The 24,268-nt window shown below is 38.5% G+C and overlaps 2 protein-coding genes and 1 long non-coding RNA gene across 5 annotated transcripts in view; 2 read left to right on the forward strand and 1 right to left on the reverse strand.

Annotated features, from left to right (window-relative positions):
- LOC127428634 (AP-3 complex subunit beta-1-like) overlaps window positions 1-15,646 on the forward strand; it is a 112,284-nt gene extending 96,638 nt beyond the window's left edge. For all 3 annotated transcript variants that reach the window (XM_051677102.1, XM_051677103.1, XM_051677104.1), the window contains exon 27: window positions 14,956-15,646. In XM_051677102.1, the coding sequence (XP_051533062.1) occupies window positions 14,956-15,112 (157 nt within the window). In that variant the 3' untranslated portion in view covers window positions 15,113-15,646. The remainder of the gene's footprint in view (window positions 1-14,955) is intronic.
- The window catches only part of LOC127428638 (uncharacterized), a 96,513-nt gene extending 77,648 nt beyond the window's left edge, over window positions 1-18,865 (reverse strand). The window contains exon 1 of the mRNA XM_051677108.1: window positions 18,707-18,865. Coding sequence (XP_051533068.1) covers window positions 18,707-18,747 — 41 coding nt within the window. The 5' untranslated portion in view covers window positions 18,748-18,865. The remainder of the gene's footprint in view (window positions 1-18,706) is intronic.
- A 4,777-nt stretch (window positions 18,866-23,642) lies between these two features.
- Window positions 23,643-24,268, forward strand: part of LOC127429290 (uncharacterized) — a 44,150-nt gene continuing 43,524 nt past the window's right edge. The window contains exon 1 of the long non-coding RNA XR_007895257.1: window positions 23,643-23,714. This is a non-coding gene — a long non-coding RNA (uncharacterized LOC127429290). The remainder of the gene's footprint in view (window positions 23,715-24,268) is intronic.

The following is a 24,268-nucleotide window of genomic DNA, read 5'->3' on the forward strand; positions in this document are numbered from 1 at the left end:
GGGAATGCTCACAAATCACATATAAGCCTGGCATGCCATGTCTTCTCCCAAGTGAGTAATTCAGACAATTACGCATGGCTACAGGTTTCAGTTTGCCACGAAACCCCAATATTTCAGCGGTGTAATTTTCTTGCAGACGAACAAGAGCTCTGGTCATTTTCTGGAAGAGGACATTTCTTTTCTCTTAGAGAAAGGGGCAGTTCGGGTAGTTCCCCGGACCAATGTCAACAGGGGTTTTATTCCCATTATTTTCTAGTTCCAAAGAAGGGTGGTTCACTGCGCCCTACTTTGGATCTCAGAGTGTTAGACATTTGAGAAAATACAATTTCAAGATGTTGACACACTCGTTCAATACATCAGAAAGATTGGTTAACATCACTCAATCTAAAAGATGCTTTCTTCCACATCAGCATTTATCCCACTCAGAAAATGTATTTATTTTGCCTATCAAAGCATTTGTTATGAATTCAACGTCCTGCTGTTCGGTCTCATTCTGAGCCTGCCCGTATTTTGTCTGTGTGTTGAAGCAGGATTAGCACCGTTACGCCTAGCGGGGCTTAAAATCTTCACATATATAGACGATTTGTTAGTCATAGCCAATTAAAGAGAGAAAGTAACTAGTGCTCTTGTACCTCGCATCTCTGGGTTTCAGAATAAATTTGAGCAAGAGCAATTTCCCTCTGTCCCAGAATGTAACTTTTCTGGGGCTGGAGCTGAATTCCACTGCGATGCACGCTCATCTGTCATAAGAGTGCGTTCTATCTCTAATGAATTGTTTCTCACAGTACAAAGAGGGAGCAAGTGTGCAGTATCACATTTGCCTCAGACTATAGGGCCTTATGGCATCAGCCATCCAGGTTTTGCCCTTGGGGCTTTTGAGGATGAGAGCTTTCAAGAAATGGATTGTCTCTTCATCTCAGCCCCCTGCATGATCTCCATCGCAATGGTACAGTGACCCGCGCTTGCACATCAGCATTGCGCCACTGGATGAGCACAGTTTTATGCACACGGGATGCCTCTAGGTGCAGTTATGTTACGAAAAGTCATATCTACAGATGCTTCTCTGACTGGGTGGGGTGCCACCCAGGAGGGCAAGACAGTGAATGGGACGTGGCGACTGAACTAGGCTCAGCTAACATAAATTGTCTAGAGCTCCTGACTGTATAGAAGGCTCTAAGACATTTTCTGCCCCGCCTTCAGGGGCATCATTTCCTAGTGCGCTGCGACAATACTACAGCCGTAGCACACATCAATCCCCAAGGTGGGATGTGCTCCTCTCAGCTCCACTGCCTAGCCCACAAAATGTTGGTATGGAGCAGTCAGCACTTCCTGTCATTATGTGCAACTCGGGTCCCGGTTGTTTTGAACTCGGCCGTGGATCTCCTGTCGAGGGGGACCCTCTCTACGGAGAATGGCAACTCCACCCTCAAGTAGTGTGCATGTAATGGGAGAGGTTTTGTCAGGCTTCCGTCGATCTCTTTGCCTCGCATGAAAACACCCATTGTCCTGCATTCTTCTCACTAAAGACAAGGACGCTCCCCTCGGTGTAGATGCACTGGCATGCCCATGTCCCAATGTGCTGCGCTATGCCTTTCCTCCACTCAGCTTGATTTTTCCCACTTTAGCCAGAGTGAGGGAGCAGAGCTTGACACTAATTCTCATAGCGCCCAGATGGCCCAAAGTACCATGGTTGGCGGAGATATTTCCTCTCCTTTATGCCCAGCTGTGCCCGCTCCCATTGCACATGGACCTATTGTTTCAGGCGAACAGAGAAATATACCACCCTCATCCAGATGGTGGCTTTTGGACAAAGGTAAATCCTTTTCTACAGTCAAGGTTTACCTGGCAGCCATTTCTGCTTGCCACATTGGCTTCAATGATGCAGCAGTGTGGCAGCACCCTCTCATTCTTAGATACATGAATGGTTCTGTGCCAGTTACTAGAAAGCTCGTTCCTGAGTGGGACCTCTCCATGGTGCTGGAAGCTCTGTCACAGCAGCCTTTCAAGCGCTTGGAAAATATTTCTTTAAAGTTGTCTCACAAAACAGCTATACTCCTGGTGCTGGCAGCAGCCAGGCATTTCAGTGATCTGCATGCCCTGTCTGTTCATTCTTCTTGTACAGGATTTTCCCTGGGCATGGAGAAGGTTTCTCTTAGATCCAATCCAGACTTTATGCCTAAGTGCTTCCCTAAATTCACAGGGGAGGTGTTAGAGCTCAGCGCTTTCCACCCACCTCCTTTCACCTCTCTGGAACATGAGAGGCTGAATGCTTTGTGTCCTGTGCGTGCACTCCACATGTATTTGCGTAGGACTGTGACTATCAGAAAGAGCGACCAGCTCTTTGTCTCATGGGCTTACCCCCACATGGGTAAACCTATATCAAAACAATGTCTTTCCCATTGGCTTGTGGAAGCAATATCAATGGCATATAGCTCTTAGGGGCTCCAGCCCCCCTTAGGCCTTAGGTCCCACTCCTTGGGAGGCATGGCTGCTTCATGGGCCCTGTTTCAGGGAGTCTGTCTGCAAGATATTTTTTCAGCTGCATGTTGGGCTTTCCCCCACACATTTGTCAGGTACTACCGACTTGATGTCACCAGAAACCCAGTAGTGCATGCGGTTTTGGATGTGAGTTCTTCATAACACATAATCATTTTGTGGGGCAGTGGTGGCTCAGCGGTTAAGCCTCTGGGTTACTGATCAGAAGGTCGGGGGTTCAAGTCCTAGCACTGCCAAGATGCCACTGTTGGGCCCTTGAGCAAGGCCCTTGACCCTATCTGCTCCAGGGGCGCTGTATCATGGCTGACCCTGCACTCTGACCCCAGCTTAGCTGGGATATGTGAAAAAAAAAGAATTTCACTGTATATGTGCAAATGTATAATGTGTGATAAATAAAATTATTAATTAAAATTATTAATTAAATTAATTATTATTAATAATGGGTTCACCCATAACTCTTTCTCCCTCACACAGTGTAAATGTCACCCTATATGTTTCACACTAAATACAATGCACAGCCTCTTCTCCCTCCTTTGTTATGTGTATGGGTTAAAGAGCCTGCTGGTATTATATAGGATGTGTCAGGCTATGCCTTTAATTAGGAGACCATACTTTTGGCTGACAGCATCTCCTTGTGAGTATATAGGGCAGTCTGGGAGTTGTCCATATCTTCCCATAGGTGGATCTCAAACTCGAGATGATGAAAGAGAATGATAGGTTACCTATTCTGTAACCCCAGTTCTCTGAAACATAGAGTGGAGAGATCTGCCAAGCTTGTCCTGCTTGCTTCACGAGAAGCAAATATGCTCACTGAGGAAAGTAGCACATACAGGTCCTGACGGTAGGTAAGGGCGGGGCCTTACGGCAAAATTGGACACGTGCTCTTGTCTGTCAAGCCAGACTTGGTGCAATTGGATGCTTATGCAGAGGTCAGGTGTGTATGCCCTTCCCATAGGTGGATCTCTCCACTCAATGTTTTAGAGAACTGAGGTTACAGAATAGGTAGCCTATCGATTTATAGTAAAAAAAAGCATTTAAATATCGATTCATAACACAAAATAGAGCTTGCATAGCTAGAAGTGTGTGCGTTCACGCACTTGTGTAGAGTATTTTTGTGTAGGCCTTATACGATAAATGGATATTAAAAGCAGCCCTGACAGATAGTCAAATAAATAGACTAAGTAACCTTTTCCTGCACAAAGCTATGTTGTTCCTAACAAAAATGGGAGATCTACTGATAACATAGCAGGCAATTTAAAGTCTGACAGTAAAGGTCTTAGAATTTATTGTTGACAGCAATGAATTTCTTAAAATAAAGGGGTTTCGATACCTGTTGTGGAAGAGATTTAAGCGTGAATGAATTTAGAGAAGCATCTTTTCTGAGAGTGCTTTAACATGCTGTTTTAGCTATACAGTTGAAGTCAAAAGTTTACATATACCTTAGCCAAATACATTTAAACTCAGTTTTTCACAATTCCTGATATTTAATCGTAGACATCACATTCCCAGTGGGTTAGAAGTTTACATACACTTTGTTAGTATTTGGTATCATTGCCTTTAAATTGTTTAACTTGGGTCAAACGTTTTGGGTAGCCTTCCACAAGCTTCTCACAATAAGTTAATGGAATTTTGGCTCATTCCTCCAGACAGAACTGGTGTAACTGAGTCAGGCTTGTAGGCCTCCTTGCTCAAACACACATTTTCAGTTCTGCCCACAAATTTTCTAGCGGATTGAGGTCAGGGCTTTGTGATGGCCACTCCAATACCTTGACTTTGTTGTCCTTAAGCAATTTTGCCACAACTTTGGAGGTATGCTTTGGGTCATTGTCCATTTGCAACTGAGCTTTAACTTCCTGGCTGATGTCTTGAGATGTTGCTTCAATACATCCACTTAATTTTCCTTCCTCATGATGCCATCTATTTTGTGAAGTGCACCAGTCCCTCCTGCAGCAAAGCACCCCCACAACATGATGCTGCCACCCCCATTTTTCATGGTTGGGATAGTGTTCTTCGGCTTGCAAGCCTCACCCTTTTTCCTCCAAACATAACGATGGTCATTATAGACAAACAGTTCAATATTTGTTTCATCAGGCCAGAGGACATTTCTCCAAAAAGTAAGATCTTTGTCCCCATGTGCACTTGCAAACTGTAGTCTGGCTTTTTTATGGCAGTTTTGGAGCAGTGGCTTCTTCCTTGCTGAGCAGCCTTTCAGGTTATGTCGATAGAGGACTAATTTTACTGTGGATATAGATACTTGTCTACCTGTTTCCTCCAGCATCTTCACAAGATCCTTTGCTGTTGTTCTAGGATTGATTTGCACTTTTCGCACCAAACTATGTTCATCTCTAGGAGACAGAATGTGTCTCCTTCCTGAGTGGTATGATTGCTGTGTGGTCCCATGGTGTTTATACTTGCGTACTATTGTTTGTACAGATGAACGTGGTACCTTCAGGCATTTGGAAATTGCTCCCAAGGATAAATCAGACTTGTGGAGGTCCACAATTTTTTTCTGAGGTCTTGGCTATTTTCTTTAGATTTTCCCATAAGGTCAAGCAAAGAGGCACTGAGTTTGACGGTAGGCCTTAAAATACATCCACAGGTACACCTCCAATTCAGTACACCTCCTATCAGAAGCTAATTGGCTAATTGTCTAAAGGCTTGACATCGTTTTCTAGAATTTTCCAAGCTGCTTAAAGGCACAGTTAACTTGGTGTATGTAAACTTTTGACCCACTGGAATTATGATATAGTCAATTAAAAGTGAAACAATCTGTCTGTAAACAATTGTTGGAAAAATTACTCATGCACAAAGTAGATGTCCTAAACGAATTGCAAAAACTATAGTTTGCTAATATTCAATCTGTGGAGTGGTTAAAAAATGAGTTTTAATGACTTCAACCTAAGTGTATGTAAACCTTTGACTTCAACTATAACTGTTAGACTGTCAGCCCTCTAAAATATGGTGGCCATGAAGTGCAAAACAAAACAAGTATTAAAACACAACGGCAAATCCAAAAACAAAATAACAATTCAGAAATACAACAACAAATCATAAAACACAACAGCAAATCCGAAAACAAAACAAAAACAAAAAGAAAACACAATTCCGAAAGGGTAGGTACCATAGCTTCTCACCTGATTGGCTGTGTGGATGGTATCTAGCCCTTTCTTCATGACTGGTTCAGTGATTTTTCAAAATCCATGCCAAATACTCACTGACTGAAAGACTGAATAATTTGGAGTGGTTTCTCACTCTGTAACACAGTAACAGGAAATTTTAGAACACAGAAAGCAAAAAAAAAAGTGAACGGGTTAGAGTTAGTTTTAGGTAGGATATCTGCTTACAGTGTGTAAGGGAACGTCTAAAAAGTCCATAAACTGCGCTAAAATGTTGGTGGTGTCCAAGCGTTCATCAATTGACTTCTTACTTAACAAGCAAGGTTATTTAAAAAAAAAAAATCTAATGATCAAGGTTAGGGTTCTGCCAGTGGATAGATTGACTTGTGCATTAGGTTAGATTTTCCCAGTATGTCCAATTATATTATATTCCATTATATTATAATATTCCATAACTTTAGAAAAAAAAATTAAAGATGTTATTTTTACATTCCAAAGGTTGTAGTTGGCTGCCAGTGGTGTGAATGGCTTACTTGATCAATTTCAGTGATTTATTTTAAAAGATAATTGAATGTTACATATTTATAATAGTAAATAGTAGGAAAATCTCACCTAAAGTAAGTCAGCCTAACCATTAGCAGCCTTCAACAACCTTCAGAATATAAAAACAATATTTTGATGAATTTTATTGTTTTTTCCCCTAAAATAATTGAACAGTCTGTACATACAATTAGACTTGCTGGCAAACCTTCATATGTAGTAAGTCACAATCACACTGGCAGCCTACTGCAACCTTTAGAATGTGAAAATGCTTTTTTATTAACAGTGTTTGTTTTATTAGATCGTGCAAGGCAATTGAATGAGTGCTTGGACACCACCAACGTTTTAGCGCAGTTTATGGACTTTTTAGACAGCCCCTTACATACCATAGGTTGATATCGTACCTAAAACTAACTTTATCCCGCTCCCTATTATTGCTCTCTGTGTTCTAAAACAACAGGTGGATCAACATCTGTCCGGTTTTATAATGCAAATCTGAGTTCATCATGGGTTTGAGCTTGTCCCTTTTACATTCCTTGCATGTACTTTGATTATGTCATCACAAAGTCGGCACAATTCCCTTGTTAAGAGCTTAACATTTTCTGGCTGTGTTGTAGGAAACCAGATAACCAGGTCATAGTGTTTCATGTCTGTTTAGATCATATTACATGCATGTTCTTGTTCTTTAGATTATTTACTTTTATTATGTGTACTTTTATCCTTCAGTGTGTTAGTAACCTATGTGTTAGTGTGGGGAATTTGTGTGTGTGTGTGTGTGTGTATGTGTGTGTGAGAGAGAGAGAGAGAGAGGGAGAGAGGCTCATCCTTCATTTTTCAGAGGGACAGCTGGTCATCTGGTCACTCAGATTAACCTTTATTAGTACAGAGGACTCTTAAAACACACACACAAACATACTTGGCATGACCATTTGGCAATTGATGACTAAAATCCTCTCTGCAGAAATAAGGACAGACAGAGAAGAAAAAGGGAGCATGCACTGGAACAAGATGCCATAAATAGAGGCTGTTCACATAGGAAACGTTCTTTTATTCAAAAACAGCTAGACGCAGAGGAATGGAAGCGAACATCTCTTTACATGGCATCATAACACAGCGCTCTCGGCATGAGACAATAAAAGAGGAAGAAGCTACGGAACAGTCAGAGATGTTCATCTAGGAGGTTTGAGTTAGTGATGGTCAACTGATTTGTTTTTGTAATGGCTAATGCACATACCTATAGAGCAGGGAGGCTAATTGCCAATATAATGTCTTATTACACACCTATCTCTAGAATACTGGATTCTGATTGCTCAATCACGGCATTCTGTGGTAAAATATTTTTGTATAATGGACGCTAAATGGTATAAAGTCACGGTTATATTTACCTTTGCACTGCGAAATTCCGCAGGCGAAATACAGTCAACTCAATGGCAGTCCGCGCATTTCCGTGGAATTTCCCTGTGCAAAAGTGACCACACTAATAATGACCGGCTGACTGCTCATTATTCTGCTTATTGCATGACTATTTGCCAAATAAATAAATTAATGTACACAAAATATTGAGTTTATGTAAATTAGGTTTTAATGTGAGAAGAAAGAGATAGCGGAGTCTTCCAGCAGAATTCCACCTTTGGTTTGCGTCAGAGTGCTATTGGTGTTTATATTGCAAGAAGAAAAAAAACATCTGACTGCTTATTATTTCACTGACTACTTGACTACTTGCCAAATAAATAAATAAATGGACATGATATATTGATTTGAGTTAAAATTGTTTTATAATCTTACTTTTAGAGATTGCAGAGTGATAAGAGAAGTCTGTTAGATAGCGATACCTGAACGTGTTTCTTTTTCCCCAGATGTTTGATCATTATTCAGAAACATCAGACCGCTGGATAGCGCTATTGACCAATCAGAATCGAGTATTCCAGAGAGCCGTGTAATAATGATACATATACTGTCGCAAAATAAAGTGGACATTATCCTTTACATATTACACTGTAATTAGCTAAAAAAATTAGATGATTTTGCCGATCTTAAAATGGCCAAATATCTATTGATAACTATCTCTAGTAAAGTCTGTTTGTGATATACAAATCTGAACGATAACTGTTGTGTGTGTGAATGGAAGTCTTACTATGAGCAGATCCACACTCCAGTCTTTAAGGTTGAATAAAGAGGTGACAGTCATTTAGTCTCTCTCTTTTTATGTCTCTCTGATTAGTAGCAAGTGTTACTGTGTGAGTGTGTGTGTGTGTGTGTGGATCGATGGAGGTCCGGCTGGCCAACACCAGAGTTCTGCTTTGCTTTTCTTCACACAGCCTCAATTAATCCAGTTCAGAGGCCCAGTGGCGACAGACCAGAATGCCAATGACCCATTTACTGCCTCAACTACAGCATATACAACACAAACTGGGCAGAGCTGCTATGTTTGTGTGTGTGTGTGTATTTGAGTTTTATGTAAGAATGAGGGACAGATAGAGTTAAACAGAATGACTGTCCAATATCAAACCCATGTAGCTGTAAATGCAACATGTCTAAAACTCTGTTTGTTTGTCTTTATTTCTGTATATAAGTTCAGAGGTCACTGAAATAATGTAAATCAAGTGGCTTTGGGTTATTTACATGCAGACACACACACGTTGTGCCTCAGGGCCATGTTAAGTGTGTGTGTGTAAATAAGAATTTTATAATCCGACTCCATTATTAGGGCCACAGGGACCAAGAGATCAAAGTGTCACCAGCCATAAGATCTGAATCTGTATAAATAATCTGTGTCTGTCTGTCTGTATACCTTCCTGTCTACCTATCGTCTGTCTGTCTGTTTAGCTATCTATTTAGCAATCTATTTATCCTCTGCTACTGAGTGTGTGTGTGTGTGTGATCTGTGTTTGTGTGTGCTGATTGTCAGATGTGACGACCTCTCCAGTTGGTTAGCAGCATGCTCTGACGGCCCTTGTGTTTCATGCTGTCATGGGTAAATGGTGGCCATTGTGTGTGTGTTTATGTGTGTGTGTGCACGTATGTGACAGAATGAGAGTTTGGGAGTAAAAGAGGGGCTCCTTGGTGGTCGAGTAGGGGGTATGTATGCTTCTCACTGCTAAATGGGGTCCCAGTGTGTGAGTGTGTGCGCTAAACGGTTCATTGTTGTATAATAGGGTGTGTAAATGGGAGGCAGATGGCAGTGTATAAGGCACGTGGGTCCCCATCGGTGAGAGAGAGAGGGATAGACAGACAGGAAGGAGGTACAAGGGCGTAGAGGTCGCACAGGGTCGTGTCTCCATGCTGTCAGTGGAGCCATGTGTATGTACACCAGTGTTTCCAGTCTGTGCCGTTACCACAGTTACTGGATGCTGAGAATTCTCCCACTAAGCTATGGAAAGAGTTTTTTGTTCATTAGTACTAACAGTTAACTTCTACTATTAATAAAGCACAATAAATTCCTATCACTCTTTTTTGCTTCCATTGTACTATGCTAGGAAAATGACAACATATCCATTTATATTTTGCTTTAAAAAATGGTCCTGAATGATAATTCGTCAATTCAGCATTCCAGCTGTTAAAAAAGGCAATTTAGTAAAAGCAATGACATGAAATGCCGTAACTTTATTCACAGTATAGTACAGCTATAGCACAGCTTGCAACTTAATGCTTAATAAAAAATATGTAAATAACCGGAGCCCATTTTGCTTTCTTTCAGGTATGCTGCATTTTTTAGCCTGGCAAATATTTGTTTCCCATTCAGCATGAATAGTTTTAGGACAAAAATCACTGGACGAATTTCTTACTCTATTAGCAAAGTGGCAAGAGCGAAACAACTAAGCAAAATGAATCGCGGACAAAAATTGCTGGAGGAATTTAATCAGTGATTCACTTGAATAATTAGTGGATGAATGACAAAGCAAAATGAATCACTGACAATTTCGCTGGATGAATTTTATCTGCGATTCACTTTCTAATTGAGTGAAGGATCCTTATTCCATTAGCAAAGCGGTAAGACCAAAACAACAAAGTAAAATGTATGGCTGACAAAAATGAACGAATGACAAAGCTAAATGAATCGCTGATAAACAAAATTGCTGGACGAAGTTTATCGGCGATTCACTGATAATTGAGTGAAGTATACTTCCTCCATTAGCAAAGTGGCAAGAGTGAAACGACAATTCAAAATTAATTGCGGACATAAATTGTTGGTTGTTTTTAGTCTCTAATTCACTTTTCGTTTTACTCCTGGTGTGAATAGGCCCACAGCCACACACACACATACATTCGTTCACGGCACTCAAGAACAGAAAAGCATCAGTCCTTTGGAACTTTTTATTAAAAGTTAAATTTGGCTAAATATACTTTAGTCCGTTACTACTGAAGTTTTTCTTGTCCTCTGCACTCTATTGAGTGCACACCTCCACACATGCTCCCTGTGTCTGTGAGAGGCTACAGGGTTCGAGTCTGTGATTGACAGGAATGTGTCCCCTGGCCCCTAATAGCTTCTAAATCAGACCAGATAATAGACTGCCATGCCTGTTCACCACACACACACACACATACACACCCCATCACTCTCCCACGCTCACATATGGATATGGTACACATGTTTATGTACTTTTTATTACATGTTATATTTGAACTTTATTTAGTTTTTATTAACAATATTTTAAATCTGATATACATTTAGTAACTTCAGATTTCTGTATGCACATAAATATAATTTGTGTTATTACACATTTTAAATGCATTTAATCTACATCCTTTTATAGAATCTGTAAAATTAGAAATATATATATATATATATATATATATATATACACACTAGCAGCCAAAAGTTTGGAATAATGTACAGATTTTGCTGTTTCGGAAGGAAATTGGTACTTTTATACTTAAACTACTTCAAAGAGTTCTCATCAAAAAATTCTCCACATGCAGCAAATGACAGCTTTGCATCCTTGGCATTCTAGCTGTCAGTTTGTCCAGATACTCAGGTGACATTTCACCCCACACTTCCTGTAGCACTTGCCATAGATGTGGCTGTCTTGTCGGGCACTTCTCACCTTACAGTCTAGCTGATCCCACAAAAGCTCAATGGGGTTAAGATCCATAACACTCTTTTCCAATTATCTGTTGTCCAATGTCTGTGTTTCTTTGCTCACTCTAACATTTTCTTTTTGTTTTTCTGTTTCAAAAGTGGCTTTTTCTTTGCAATTCTTCCCATAAGGCCTGCACCCCTGAGTCTTCTCTTTATTGTTGTACATGAAACTGGTGTTGAGCGGGTAGAATTCAATGAAGCTGTCAGCTGAGGACGTGTGAGGTGTCTATTTCTCAAACTAGAGACTCTGATGTACTTATCGTCTTGTTTAGTTGCACATCTGGCCTTCCACATCTCTTTCTGTCCTTGTTAGAGCCAGTTGTCCTTTGTCTTTGAAGACTGTAGTGTACACCTTTGAATGAAATCTTCAGTTTTTTGGCAATTTCAAGCATTGTATAGCCTTCAATCCTCAAAACAATGATTGACTGACAAGTTTCTAGAGAAAGCGGTTTCTTTTTTGCCATTTTTGACCTAATATTGACCTGAAGACATGCCAGTCTATTGCATACTGTGGCAACTCAAAAACAAACAATGTTAAGTTTCATTTAACAAACCAAATAGCTTTCAGCTGTGTTTGATATAATGGCAAGTGATTTTCTAGTACCAAATTAGCAATTTAGCATGATTACTCAAGGATAAGGTGTTGGAGTGATGGCTGCTGGAAATGGGGCCTGTCTAGATTTGATCAAAAACGACTTTTTTCAAATAGTGATGATGCTGTTTTTTACATCAGTAATGTCCTGACTATACTTTGTGATCAGTTGAATGCCATGTGAATTAAAGTACCAATTTTCTTCTAAAACAGCAAAATCTGTACATTATTCCAAACTTTTGGCCATGTGTGTGTGTGTGTGTGTGTGTGTGTGTGTGTGTGTGTGTGTATATATTATACAGTACTGTGCAAAAGTCTTAGGCACATAAGATGTTTCACAAAATAACTTGTCTTAAGATTTATGTTTTTAAGGTTATTTATATATTCAGCTTTAGCGTGTCAATAGGAAATATAAATGTTAGACTCCCAAACATTACTTTTGCAAATAGAAAAAATTAGAATAGAAGAACAGGGAGCCCTGCAACAGATGTCATGGCCCCCACAGAGTCCCCCTCTGAACATCGTGTCTGTCTGAGATTACATGAAGAGACAGAAGCAGTTGAGACAGCCTAAATAGATAGAAAAACTGTGGCAAATTCTTCAAGAAGCTTGGGACATCCTATCTGCCAACAACCAAGAAAAACTGTGTCCAGGTGTACCTAGAAGAATTGGTGCTGTTTTAAAGGCAAAGGTGGTCACACCGAATATTGATTCAGCTTTTTTATGTTTACTGGACTTTGTATGACATGATACAAAGGACTTTGATAAATGAAAACTATTTATGTAATCATTTTTTAAGACATCCTTACTATGCAACATTTTTCACAAGTGCCTAAAACTTTTGCACAGTACTGTGCATACATACATATATATATATATATATATATATATATATATATATATATATATATATATATATATATATATATATATATATATACCGATGAGTCAAAACATTATGACCACCTTCCTAATATGCTGATGGTCCTCTGCTTGCTGCCAAAATAGCACTGGCCTGCTGAGGCATGGACTCTACAAGACCCCTGAAGGTGTCCTGGGAAAATGGCACCAAGACATTACCAGCAGATCCTTCAAGTCCTGTAAGTTGTGAGGTGGAGTCATCGTGGATCGGACTTGTTGGTCCAGCACATCCCACAAATGCTCAATTGGATTGAGATCTGGGGAATTTGGAGGCCAGGGTAACACCTTGAACTTTTCGTCATGTTCCTCAGACCATTCCCAAACAATGTGTGCAGTGTGGGAGAGCGCATTATCCTGCTGAAAGAAGCCACTGCCATCAGGGAATACTATTGCCATGAAGGGGTGTACCTGGTCTGCAACGATGTTTAGGTAGGTGGCACATGTCAAATTGACATCCACATGAATGGCCGGACCCAGGGTTTCCCAGCAGAACATTGCCCAGAGCATCACTCCCTCCGCTGGCTTGTCATCTTCCCACAGTGCATCCTGGTGCCACCACTTCCCCAGGTAAACGGTGCACACATACACAGCCGTCCACGTGATGTAAAAGAAAACAGGAACAGGCGACCTTTTTCCACTGCTCCAAGGTCCAGTTCCAATGCTCGCGTGCCCATCGTAGGTGCTTTCGATGGTGTACAGGGGACATCATGGACACTCTGACTGGTCTGCGTGTACACAGCCCCATGCGCAGCAGGGTGTGATGCACTGTGTGTTGTGACACATTCCTCCCGTAACCATCATTAAAATTTTCTGTGACGTGCCACAGTAGATCTTCTGTTGGTTTGGACCAGGCGGGATAGCCTTCATAGCTCTCGCGCAACGATGAGCCTTGTGCGCCCAACACCCTATTGCTGGTTTGTGGTTTGTCCCTTCTCAGACCACTTTTGGTAGGTACTCGACACTGCTGACCGGGAGCACCCCACAAGCCTTGCCGTTTCAGAGATGCTCTGACCCAGCCGTCTGGCCATAACACTTTGGCCCTTGTCAAAGTCGCTCAGGTCTTTACTCCTGCCCATTTCTCATGCATTCAGCATGTTGACTACGAGAACTGATTTGTTCATTTACCATCTAACCTACCCAGACCTTGACATGTGTCCTTGTTATGAGATGATCAACGTTATTCGCTTCACCTGTGAGTTGTCATAATGTTTTGGCTCATTAGTGTATACACACACAATATTCATCAATATACTTCTATCTCATTTTTCATATACACGCCTTTTCATTATATATTATATCTGCAAATATTTTAATCATCGTTATTTAATCATGCTATTTCTCATTTGAAACATATTTTGTCATTAAACTTAAAGAAATTTCATACATTTACATTGTTAATCTAAACCCTATTAATTATTTTATGCAATTTGTAATGTAAAAAATGGCTTTAAATCCGATCAACTGTCTTTAAAAGCAACATAATACAGAATTTGCAACACATATTACTTGTATAATTTGATGTGTGTTTAAACTGAATATTGTGATATATTGGAATATTGGCCTTATGTTACTTATGAGTAAGCAGGGAAAGTTATTGCGAAAGTTAATGGGAAAACTATTTTTTTCTTAAAGGGATAGTTCACCCAAAAATGAAAATTCTCTCATTCTCTCATTTGCTCACCCTCATGCCTTCCCAGATGTGTATGAGTTTATTTCTTCTGCTAAACACAAATAAAGAATAGAAGAATATCTCAACTCTGTAGGTCCATACAATGCAAGTGAATGGTGGCCAGAACTTTGAAGGTCCAAAAAGCATATTAAGGCAGCATAAAAGTAATCCACACGACTCCAGTGGTTAAATACATGTTTTCAGAAGCAATATGATAGATGTGGGCAAGAAACAAATCAATATTTAAGTCCTTTTTTACTATAAATTCCCTGCCCAGTAAATGTGAATCGCCAAAAACAAAAGAAAAAGAATGTGGAAGTGGAGATTTATAGTAAAAAAGGGCTTAAATATTAATCTGTTTCTCATCCACAGATCAATTCAACTATCACTTTAAGAATAACGTGCACTGTTGAAGTAAATAAGAAAACATTTAATTTAATGTTGTTTTTATGAAACTCTAATTTCAATTACATTTCCCCCAGCTAGCAATTTTTTTTATTATTATTATTTATTAATAAAAATTTTCTGTGTTTGTTTACAGGTTTGCCGGCAAGACGGTGAGTTCGGGTTCTCTGGTCCTGGTGTCAGTCACCCTAAAGGATTCCAATACTCTGGTCACTGTTAACACTGAGAAAACTATGATCGGCTCTATGCTCCTGCGGCAGTTTAAAACAGCCCTGATGAACAGCGCCCCCTAGAAAGAGTCCTCTGACACACAGCAAAAAGAGCTAGGAAGATCCTACACCTATCAAGTGCTCACCCTTTCACACTCAAACACACTCACAAATTCAGTCACAGATAAGTGCCATTATTCAAATGCAAAGCATCAATTTGTGTTACAGTGATTTGAGATGGTTTGTATTTGTGTTGTGGGAAGTTATAGATATATAATTCATGTCAAGTGTTTGAGTGTGCAGACAGACAGCTTCAAATCTGTTCCTGTTATTTCTGAGTTTGCTGTATTCTGAAAATACTTGATCAATACTGACAATTTGCAGAATTTCTTTATTTAACGGCAAGTTAAATATTAATTTTTTCTTCATTAGACTTCTATATGACCATTGTTGCCAAATCAACAATTTGAGGTCAATGATGCTCATATAGTGTCCAAAATATTTGTTAAATTGCTTTCAAATCCATGTGAAGTGCCTTTCTTTAGACGATTAACCCAAGTGCCCAACAGGCTCTGCCAACGAGCCCCAGTGTTTTAACTATTGCCATAATTACGATAATTACGAAATAATTTAAAAATCATACAGAAACTATAAAGCAATCTTGGTTTATTTGTGTCATACCATAATGTCTCTTGTTTTGTGCCATATGGAATGCAAACTCGATGCTTCAAAGTTCTAATTGCAGAATATCAACTGTGATGTCATCAGTAGCTGATTACCTGGTGTCTGATTTAAATGAAGTTGCTAGTGAACAAAGAAAGGACTTAGTGTTTCTATATAATATAACATTTGTTTATTGTTTCTAAGTTGTTCCCCACACATCTCTTAAGGAATTGAAAGTGTATGATAAATGCAACCACAGCTTGAATCTACACTCAAAAAAATAGCACTTTGGCTGAACATGATTGAATCATGGACAGTGATTCCACGTGATTGAAACAAGTTCTCTTAACAAAACGGAAACAATTCAAACATAATAAAATGGACCATGTAAAACTAACTTGAATGAATGGTGTTCGTTTAACTTGAATGAATGGTGTTCGTTTAACATGAATCAGTTATGTTCTCCTACATTTAAGCCTTCTTGTCTTGTTTAGCCTACATGTTTATATCACGTTAGATGAAGTCGATTAGGTCAAGTTACTAGAACTAGGTATGATGCTAGTTATAAATGTCAATTCTATTTTCTCATTCTTCAGTGACTGTCAAACGAGACTACAGAGGCAGCACATGGTATGAAACTAATCCATTTATTGGAAATAAGTTCTGAAGTCTGTTGTACATACCACATTCAAAGCTTAAGGGAATACAGCTCAGTCGAAAGCATTTGTGTCAGCGTTGATTACAGTGTTGATTATTTTGACTCGACCTTCCTTTTCTTTAAGTGAGGCACTTACAATGGAAGTAAATGGGGCCAATTTGTGGAGGATTGAAAAACACTGTAAACCCGTATAAGTTCTACTAATTTAAAAAAATGTTAGGCAACTGATTGCCTTTACTTTTATAAGTTTCAAAACTTAAGTCTCAAGTATGCATAACTTGTTTTTCTCAGAAACTATAAATTAAAAGAAATGATTTTGGTCCAATCAAATTATGCAATTAATGTTTATTTTAATTAACCACAACTAAAAAATTAAAGTCCTGCAAATGTAATATATTTATACAACTTTAAAAAAAATATATGTTTTTGAAATCATGAATATGCTTTGTATTAACTTATATTTTTTGAAATGTGCTATAGTATTACTTATAAATGTTTTGCAACTGCCTTGTTCTAAGTTTCCTTAAATGTGAAAATTTAGCACACACACAAAAAAAGAAAACTGCATGTAGCAAACATATTTAATATAAAAAGACAAGGTACAATTATTGACAAAACATGAGGCACAACACTGAAAAAAAAAACACACACATTTGACAGCGACAAATTGTCTACAGCTGCATTAGTGTTGCACATCCTTCAGAGTTAAAACCTTATAAAGCCACCTGTCTTTAAAACTCTTTTGGGTAACTCAGATCCAATGCATAAATCAGTCCAAATGTAAAAAAAAAAAAAAAGAAAAAAAAAATGAAAAGCCTGGGCAGGTGGGTGATGTCTTCACTTTCAAGAGCAATTCAATTTTTGACCAGATTGTAGTGAATTACAGCATCTGTGAATTCTCTGACCGCTGTTAAACAGGGCAACTGGTGAATATCCAATATTTGGCTCTTCTGAGTCTTCAGCGGACACAATGTCCGGTAAAAATATTAACACGAAGCGTCAGCTACTTCTTTAGTTGATGCCACAAATGCACAGCGTGACACCATCCCAATGATTACAGCGCTTCGCTGCCACGGAGGTTTAAACTTTCCTGAAGCTTGCAGATTTCTAATCCGCGACTACTGGAGGTTTTATACCGCACACTGGCAAAATTAAAGAACAATTTATTAAAATCTGTTTCAAAACACACACCTACATAAAAGAATGGTTCACACAAAAATTTTCATTATTTACTCAATTGTTCCAGACCTGTATGACTCTATTTCTTCCACTGAAGACAAAAGCTTTGTTGTTTTTTTTATATATATATATATATATACACTATATTGCCAAAAGTATTCGCTCACCCATCCAAATAATTGAATTCAGGTGTTCCAATCACTTCCATGGCCACAGGTGAATAAAATGAAGCACCTAGGCATGCAGACTGCTTCTACAAACATTTGTGAAAGAATGGGCCGCTCTCAGGAGCTCAGTGAATTCCAGCGTGGTACTGTGATAGGATGCCACCTGTGCAACAAGTCCAGTCGTGAAAATTCCTCGCTACTAAAGATTCCACAGTCAACTGTCAGTGGTATTATAACAAAGTGGAAGCGATTGGGAATGACAGCAACTCAGCCACGAAGTGGTAGGCCACGTAAAATGACAGAGCGGGGTCAGCGGATGCTGAGGCGCATAGTGCGCAGAGGTTGCCAACTTTCTGCAGAGTCAATCGCTACAGACCTCCAAAGTTCATGTGGCCTTCAGATTAGCTCAAGAACAGTGCTTAGAGAGCTTCAGGGAATGGGTTTCCATGGCCGAGCAGCCGCATCCAAGCCATACATCACCAAGTGCAATGCAAAGCGTCGGATGCAGTGGTGTAAAGCATGCCGCCACTGGACTCTAGAGCAGTGGAGACGCGTTCTCTGGAGTGACGAATCACGCTTCTCCATCTGGCAGTCTGATGGACGAGTCTGGGTTTGGCGGTTGCCAGGAGAACGGTACTTGTCTGACTGCATTGTGCCAACTGTGAAGTTTGGTGGAGGGGGGATTATGATGTGGGGTTGTTTTTCAGGAGCTGGGCTTGGCCCCTTAGTTCCAGTGAAAGGAACTCTGAATGCTTCAGCATACCAAGAGATTTTGGACAATTCCATGCTCCCAACTTTGTGGGAACAGTTTGGGATGGCCCCTTCCTGTTCCAACATAACTGCGCACCAGTGCACAAAGCAAGGTCCATAAAGACATGGATGAGCGAGTTTGGTGTGGAAGAACTTGACTGGCCTGCACAGAGTCCTGACCTCAACCCGATAGAGCACCTTTGGGATGAATTAGAGCGAAGACTGCGAGCCAGGCCTTCTTGTCCAACATCAGTGTCTGACCTCACAAATGCGCTTCTGGAAGAATGGTCAAAAATTCCCATAAACACACTCCTAAACCTTGTGGAAAGCCTTCCCAGAAGAGTTGAAGCTGTTATAGCTGCAAAGGGTGGGCCGACGTCATATTAAACCCTTTAGATTAAGAATGGGATGTCACTTAAATTCATATGCGTCTAAAGGCAGATGAGCGAATACTTTTGGCAATATAGTGTATATATAAATCTTCTTTAAAAGGATAGTTCCCCCAAAAATGAAAATTCTGTCATCATTTACTCACCCTCATGCCATCCCAGATGTTTATGACTTACTTTCTTCTGCAGAACACAAATGAAGATTTTTAGAAGAATATCTCAGCTCTGTAGGTCCATACAATGCAAGTGAATGGTGACCAGAACTTTGAAGCTCCAAAAAGGCAGCATAAAAGGTAATCCATAAGACTCTAGTGGTTAAATCCATATCTTCAGATACAATAAACAGATCAATATTTAAGTCATTATTTATTACATATCTCCACTTTCACTTTCAGATGTGAAAGTGAAACTAAACAAGCTTTCAGATGTAAACGTGAAAGTAGAGATTTATAGTAATAAAGGACTAAATATTGATCGGTTTCTCACCCACACTAATTATATCACTTCAGAAGATATGGATTTAACAACTGGAGTCTTATGGATTACTTTTATGCTGTTTTAAACTGCTTTTTGGAGCTTCAAAGTTCTGACACCCATTCACTTGCACTGTATGGCCTAACAGAGCTGAACTACTCTTATAAATATTTGTTTGTGATCTGCAGATTAAAGTCATACACATCTGGGATGGCATGAGGGTAAGTTTATAATGAAAGAATTTTCATTTTTGGGTGAGGTATTCCTTTTAGTTTAAAAAATGGTTAAATGATTTAGAAATGTGTGAATAAAGTAATTTACCCTGCATGTTTTGAAGAATCTTGAGGCGTCTTCTCTCATTAGCACAGGAAGTGCACGAAGCACAGTGGTTCAACTTGTGTGGACACTATGTTGATCCTGAAAGTACATTTTTAATCTAGTGTTAAATGTTGAACATGTTGAATGTGTTATTCAGACAAAACATTGTGAATTATCTAAAACCCTTCAGTTTCCAACCCAAATTCATAGCTTTTGTAACCTTCACAATAGTATGAAGATAGGAAAGCTTAGGCCCAGATGGAATCTGTAGACATTTTTGGCTCTTTCCAAGCAGATTATTTGGGAAAATCTGCAGAATTTTGTGGATGGGATTTAAACAATGTTAAATGTGTTAAATGAACCTTGAGAGTACTGTACTCTTAATGGTTGCTAAAAGCATCACACAATTAGCCAAACTATTTCATAAACAACCTGCAAGTAATGGGGAATTTGTAGAACATTTAAGAAATTAGAAATGAGTTTTCTGCATGCACAGATGCTGTCTGGGCTTATAACATAAACATATTCTAACATAACGTGTGAATACAACTTTTCAGTACAATCACCTTTAAAGGGATAGTTCACCCAAAAATTAAAATTCTCTCATCATTTACTCACTCCCATGCCATCCCAGATGTGTTTGACTTACTTTCTTCTGCTGCACACAAAGATTTTTAGAAGAATATTTAAGCTCTGAAGTTTAATTCAGTGCAAGTGAATGGGGACCAAAACCTAAGCTCCAAAAAGCACATAAAGGCAGCATAAAAGGTAATCCATACAACAGTAGTTAAATCTATATCTTTTGAAGTGATCCAGTTGGTTTTATTGTAGGTGAGAACAGACCAAAATATAATGAATTTTTCACTATAAATCTCCTTGGTGATCATGATTTCACTTCCTATAGCGCAATATAGCGCTGTACAAATGCATTAAGCACTAGGAAGTGTAATCAAGCTCGCAATCACGATTGTGCTTAGAGATTGCAATGGCAATATGTACAGTGAAAAGGGGGTATTATTTTGGTCTGTTCTCACCCCAAACCAACTGGATCACCTCAGAAGACATTGATTAAACCACTCGAGTTGAATGGATTACTTTTATCAACTATCATTCACTTGAATAGAATGGACCAACAGAGCTGAAATATTCTTTTAAAAATGTTCAGCAGAAGAAAGAAAGTCATACACATCTGAGATGGCATGAGTAAATGATGAGAGAATTTTCATTTTTGGGTGAACTAATCTATATGACTCCAGTGGTTAAATATATATCTTCTGAAGCAATAGTTTAAAAAAGGACTTAAATATTGATCTTTTTCTAACCCACACCTATCATATCGCTTTTGAAGATGTGGATTTAACCACTGGAGTCATATGGATTACTTTTATGCTGCCTTTATGTGCTTTTTGTTTAAAACATGAGTTTTAAAATGTTGGTATCCTTTCACTTACATTGTATGGACCGACAGAGCTGAAATATTCTTCTAAAAATCTTGTGTACAGGAGAAAAAAGTTATACACATCTGGGATGACATGAGGGTCAGTAAATGAGAGAGGTTTTATTTTTGAGTGAACTACCCCTTTAAGTTTGGGACAGGCTCAAATTATTCTGTGGAAAATCAAGGTCTGTGGAACCACAGAACAATATTAAACAACTAAGACCATAATAATACCTTTAAGTAACGAATCAAGGGAATCTCGGCAAGTTCACCAAAAGTCTTTTCCGACTCCAATGCCTTCTGACGAGATATAAATTCATCAACGAAGACTGTGCCCATCAAGTTGTGCATACGTGTGTTTGGTAGATTCTGGTTTGTAAAGCACTACTCAGCAAACACCTGAAACGAAGAGATAAGAAAGGCTAGTTACATTCACAATGGACTGAAAGACATCCCTAAAAATTATTAAACTTGTGCATTTAAACAACAGTTTTACCTGGACTTTTTTATTTGTCTTCAACTTGCTTGATGGTCAAACAATATCTAAGTCATAAAAAATGGGGAAAACCAATTCCAGTGTTGCCCATTTAGATCAAATAAAGAAATATGGCTATTTTACAGTAAACACACACATATACAGTACATACCCTTGTTACTTACCTCGGAAACTTATACCATGATAACAACAAAATACATCCACCTTGTTCAAACCAGGATGGGAAACTGGTCCAAACAAGTCCATTAAGCTCGCAATATTCTTTAGAATGGGGAGAAAAATGAATAGCATATAAGTCTATCAGTTAAATTACACAAAAGTAACCTTAAAAAAATTGTATAAAAAAAATTATCTAAAGAATCACAGGCTAACTCCACTAAACAAAAATTCCTCAATGCTTAAATTTTGTAAAATGAAGAAATTGTACCTCTGTCGATCCACAGAGGAGCTGCTTAAATTAAGCACACGCTGCATCATTTAAAATAATATTCTAAATATCTAAATTCTAAATATCCTAAAATATCATCATTAAACTGAGGTTACTTCAGTTACCTAAACCAGCAACTTGCTATATGTCTCCTTTCAACATTAAGTACTGTTAGGGATATTTATGTAAATACATCTCAATTTAATATTTGTGTAGTTCCCATATTACAAAAATAACAGAAGTTATGACTGAACTTGAAATGACTGACTTTTGAATCAACTCGGACAGCAGTGAACATCTTAATGGAGGAAAAGTACGTGCTCAGAGACAGCATGTATTTGAACAGAAGTATATTCCTTCTCCAAAAGAAAACTCCTCTAATTAGAATCTACATGCATGTAAACCTTACATTCACGCAAATCGATTTTTTCACGTATGGTTCAATAAATAAGTAGATATTATGTCCAAATTAATATGCATGACAAAGGTGTCTGAAATGAAAATTTTAATTTATTCTTTCAATACACAGTAAGTTAATTTTGTTCATTCAGGCCAAATCCTTTTAACTGGCGTTATACGTTGTATTCTGACAATATAGGGCAAAGCAAGACAAACAACAGAATAAAAAAAAACAATAACCATTGTTTGTACTTATTAAAGAAGGCAATCTGGTCAAGTTATAAGAAGTCATGGAAATCCATTTAAATAAAGTATATTATTAGTAAGTCAAATGAAATCCAATGATCCTGCAGTGCTCCCGATATAATACAAACTCAATATAATACAACCCGATCTCATGAAAATTCGTACTTAATTTACGAGTTGGCTATTTCATATGGTCTCCCATGATGTTGTTTGCATAAACACGTATGACTTCATCACATGCAAATTCCCGGATTTCTAATGTGGAAGTAAGCGCGAGTTCCACTCATGTGGCTTTAAGGACATACTTATTAATATTAATATTATGCCCATACTCAAACCCCTTATCTAAACTTAACCGATCAGTACAGTGTGTAAACATGATAGGAAGCTGTTGTGTGTGACAAAAGTAATCGTTGCGTAATAGATGGAAATGATGTCCAGTGACGTCATTGGCTGTAGTGAAAGTTGTAGGGATTCAAACAAGCGCAGTCAAACAATATCATACGAATTAGCCACATTTAGAAAAGTCGTACGAATCCTGACGATTTCGCCGTCAACTGTTTACTTCCTGCTGCCAGTTGCCCTTTTTGAATGAGCTTTATTTAAACGAGCTCTTTCAAAATGAACACATCCAGTTACACCAAAGAGTCACCTATGCAATTGTGTTTGAACAAGAAACCTGATACAGTGGTGTTAAATCTAAATTAATTGTTTAAATAAAGTGAACAGCCTCCAAAAATCATTTTTTTGAATGTAATGTAATCATCTTAATAAAATGAAGTCAGAAACCCCTAACGAGCTCCAGCTACTGTCTACTGTTCTCTTATTTGGTAAGCCAATGAGTAGTTTACATGCTGTTTTTCTACCACTGTTTAAATTTGAAAGGGAACAGGTATATAAATCAGCTGCCCAAATACCTCAAAGTGGTTGTTAGGATTGAGTTGACGTTGTATTGATTACAGGCCACCCTGGACTCCCTCCAAAAAAACAACAACATTCAAGGAGTGGATCAGACTTGGGCAGGGTGAACTATGGTTTCTTCTAGAGGATTTGGCTCCATCAAGTTGAGAGGAACAAGAGAGGTAACGAATGTTTAAAATGATGTCTGAAAAAGTGTGGATGGCAAAATGATGCTCTTTGAGAGAATCATTTTTTGAGAAAGTTTGAGCTTTGAAATTATTGGGTGCAAGATTATGTACAATAGCTCCAAAAGTATTTGGACACTTAAGCCACCATTGAAAATGTAAGATAAAAAAACCAAGTGGCATTTGTAAACAAATTATGCTAGATGCTATCTTTATTTAACATAAATGCCTAAATAAGATAAATCTTATGAAATGACATATGTACATTTTTAAGTGTTGCTTAAAGGAATATTCCGGGTTCAATACAAGTTACACAATCGACCGCATTTGTGGCATAATATTGATTTCCACAAAAATACATTTTGACTTGTCCCTCCTTTTCTTGAAAAATAAAAAATCAGGGTTACATAAAATGGAAGAGAATGAGGACAATCCGTAAACGTTAAAATACTCTGTTTAAAAATAAAGCAACAAGACATAAACAATATGCATGAAAAAAGGATTTTAGGGTGATAAAATCACTACTAACCTTTTCTGTGTAAAGTTATAGC

This window comes from Myxocyprinus asiaticus, chromosome 38 (genome assembly GCF_019703515.2).
Source record: "Myxocyprinus asiaticus isolate MX2 ecotype Aquarium Trade chromosome 38, UBuf_Myxa_2, whole genome shotgun sequence".
In the NCBI taxonomy this organism is placed as follows: domain Eukaryota; kingdom Metazoa; phylum Chordata; class Actinopteri; order Cypriniformes; family Catostomidae; genus Myxocyprinus; species Myxocyprinus asiaticus.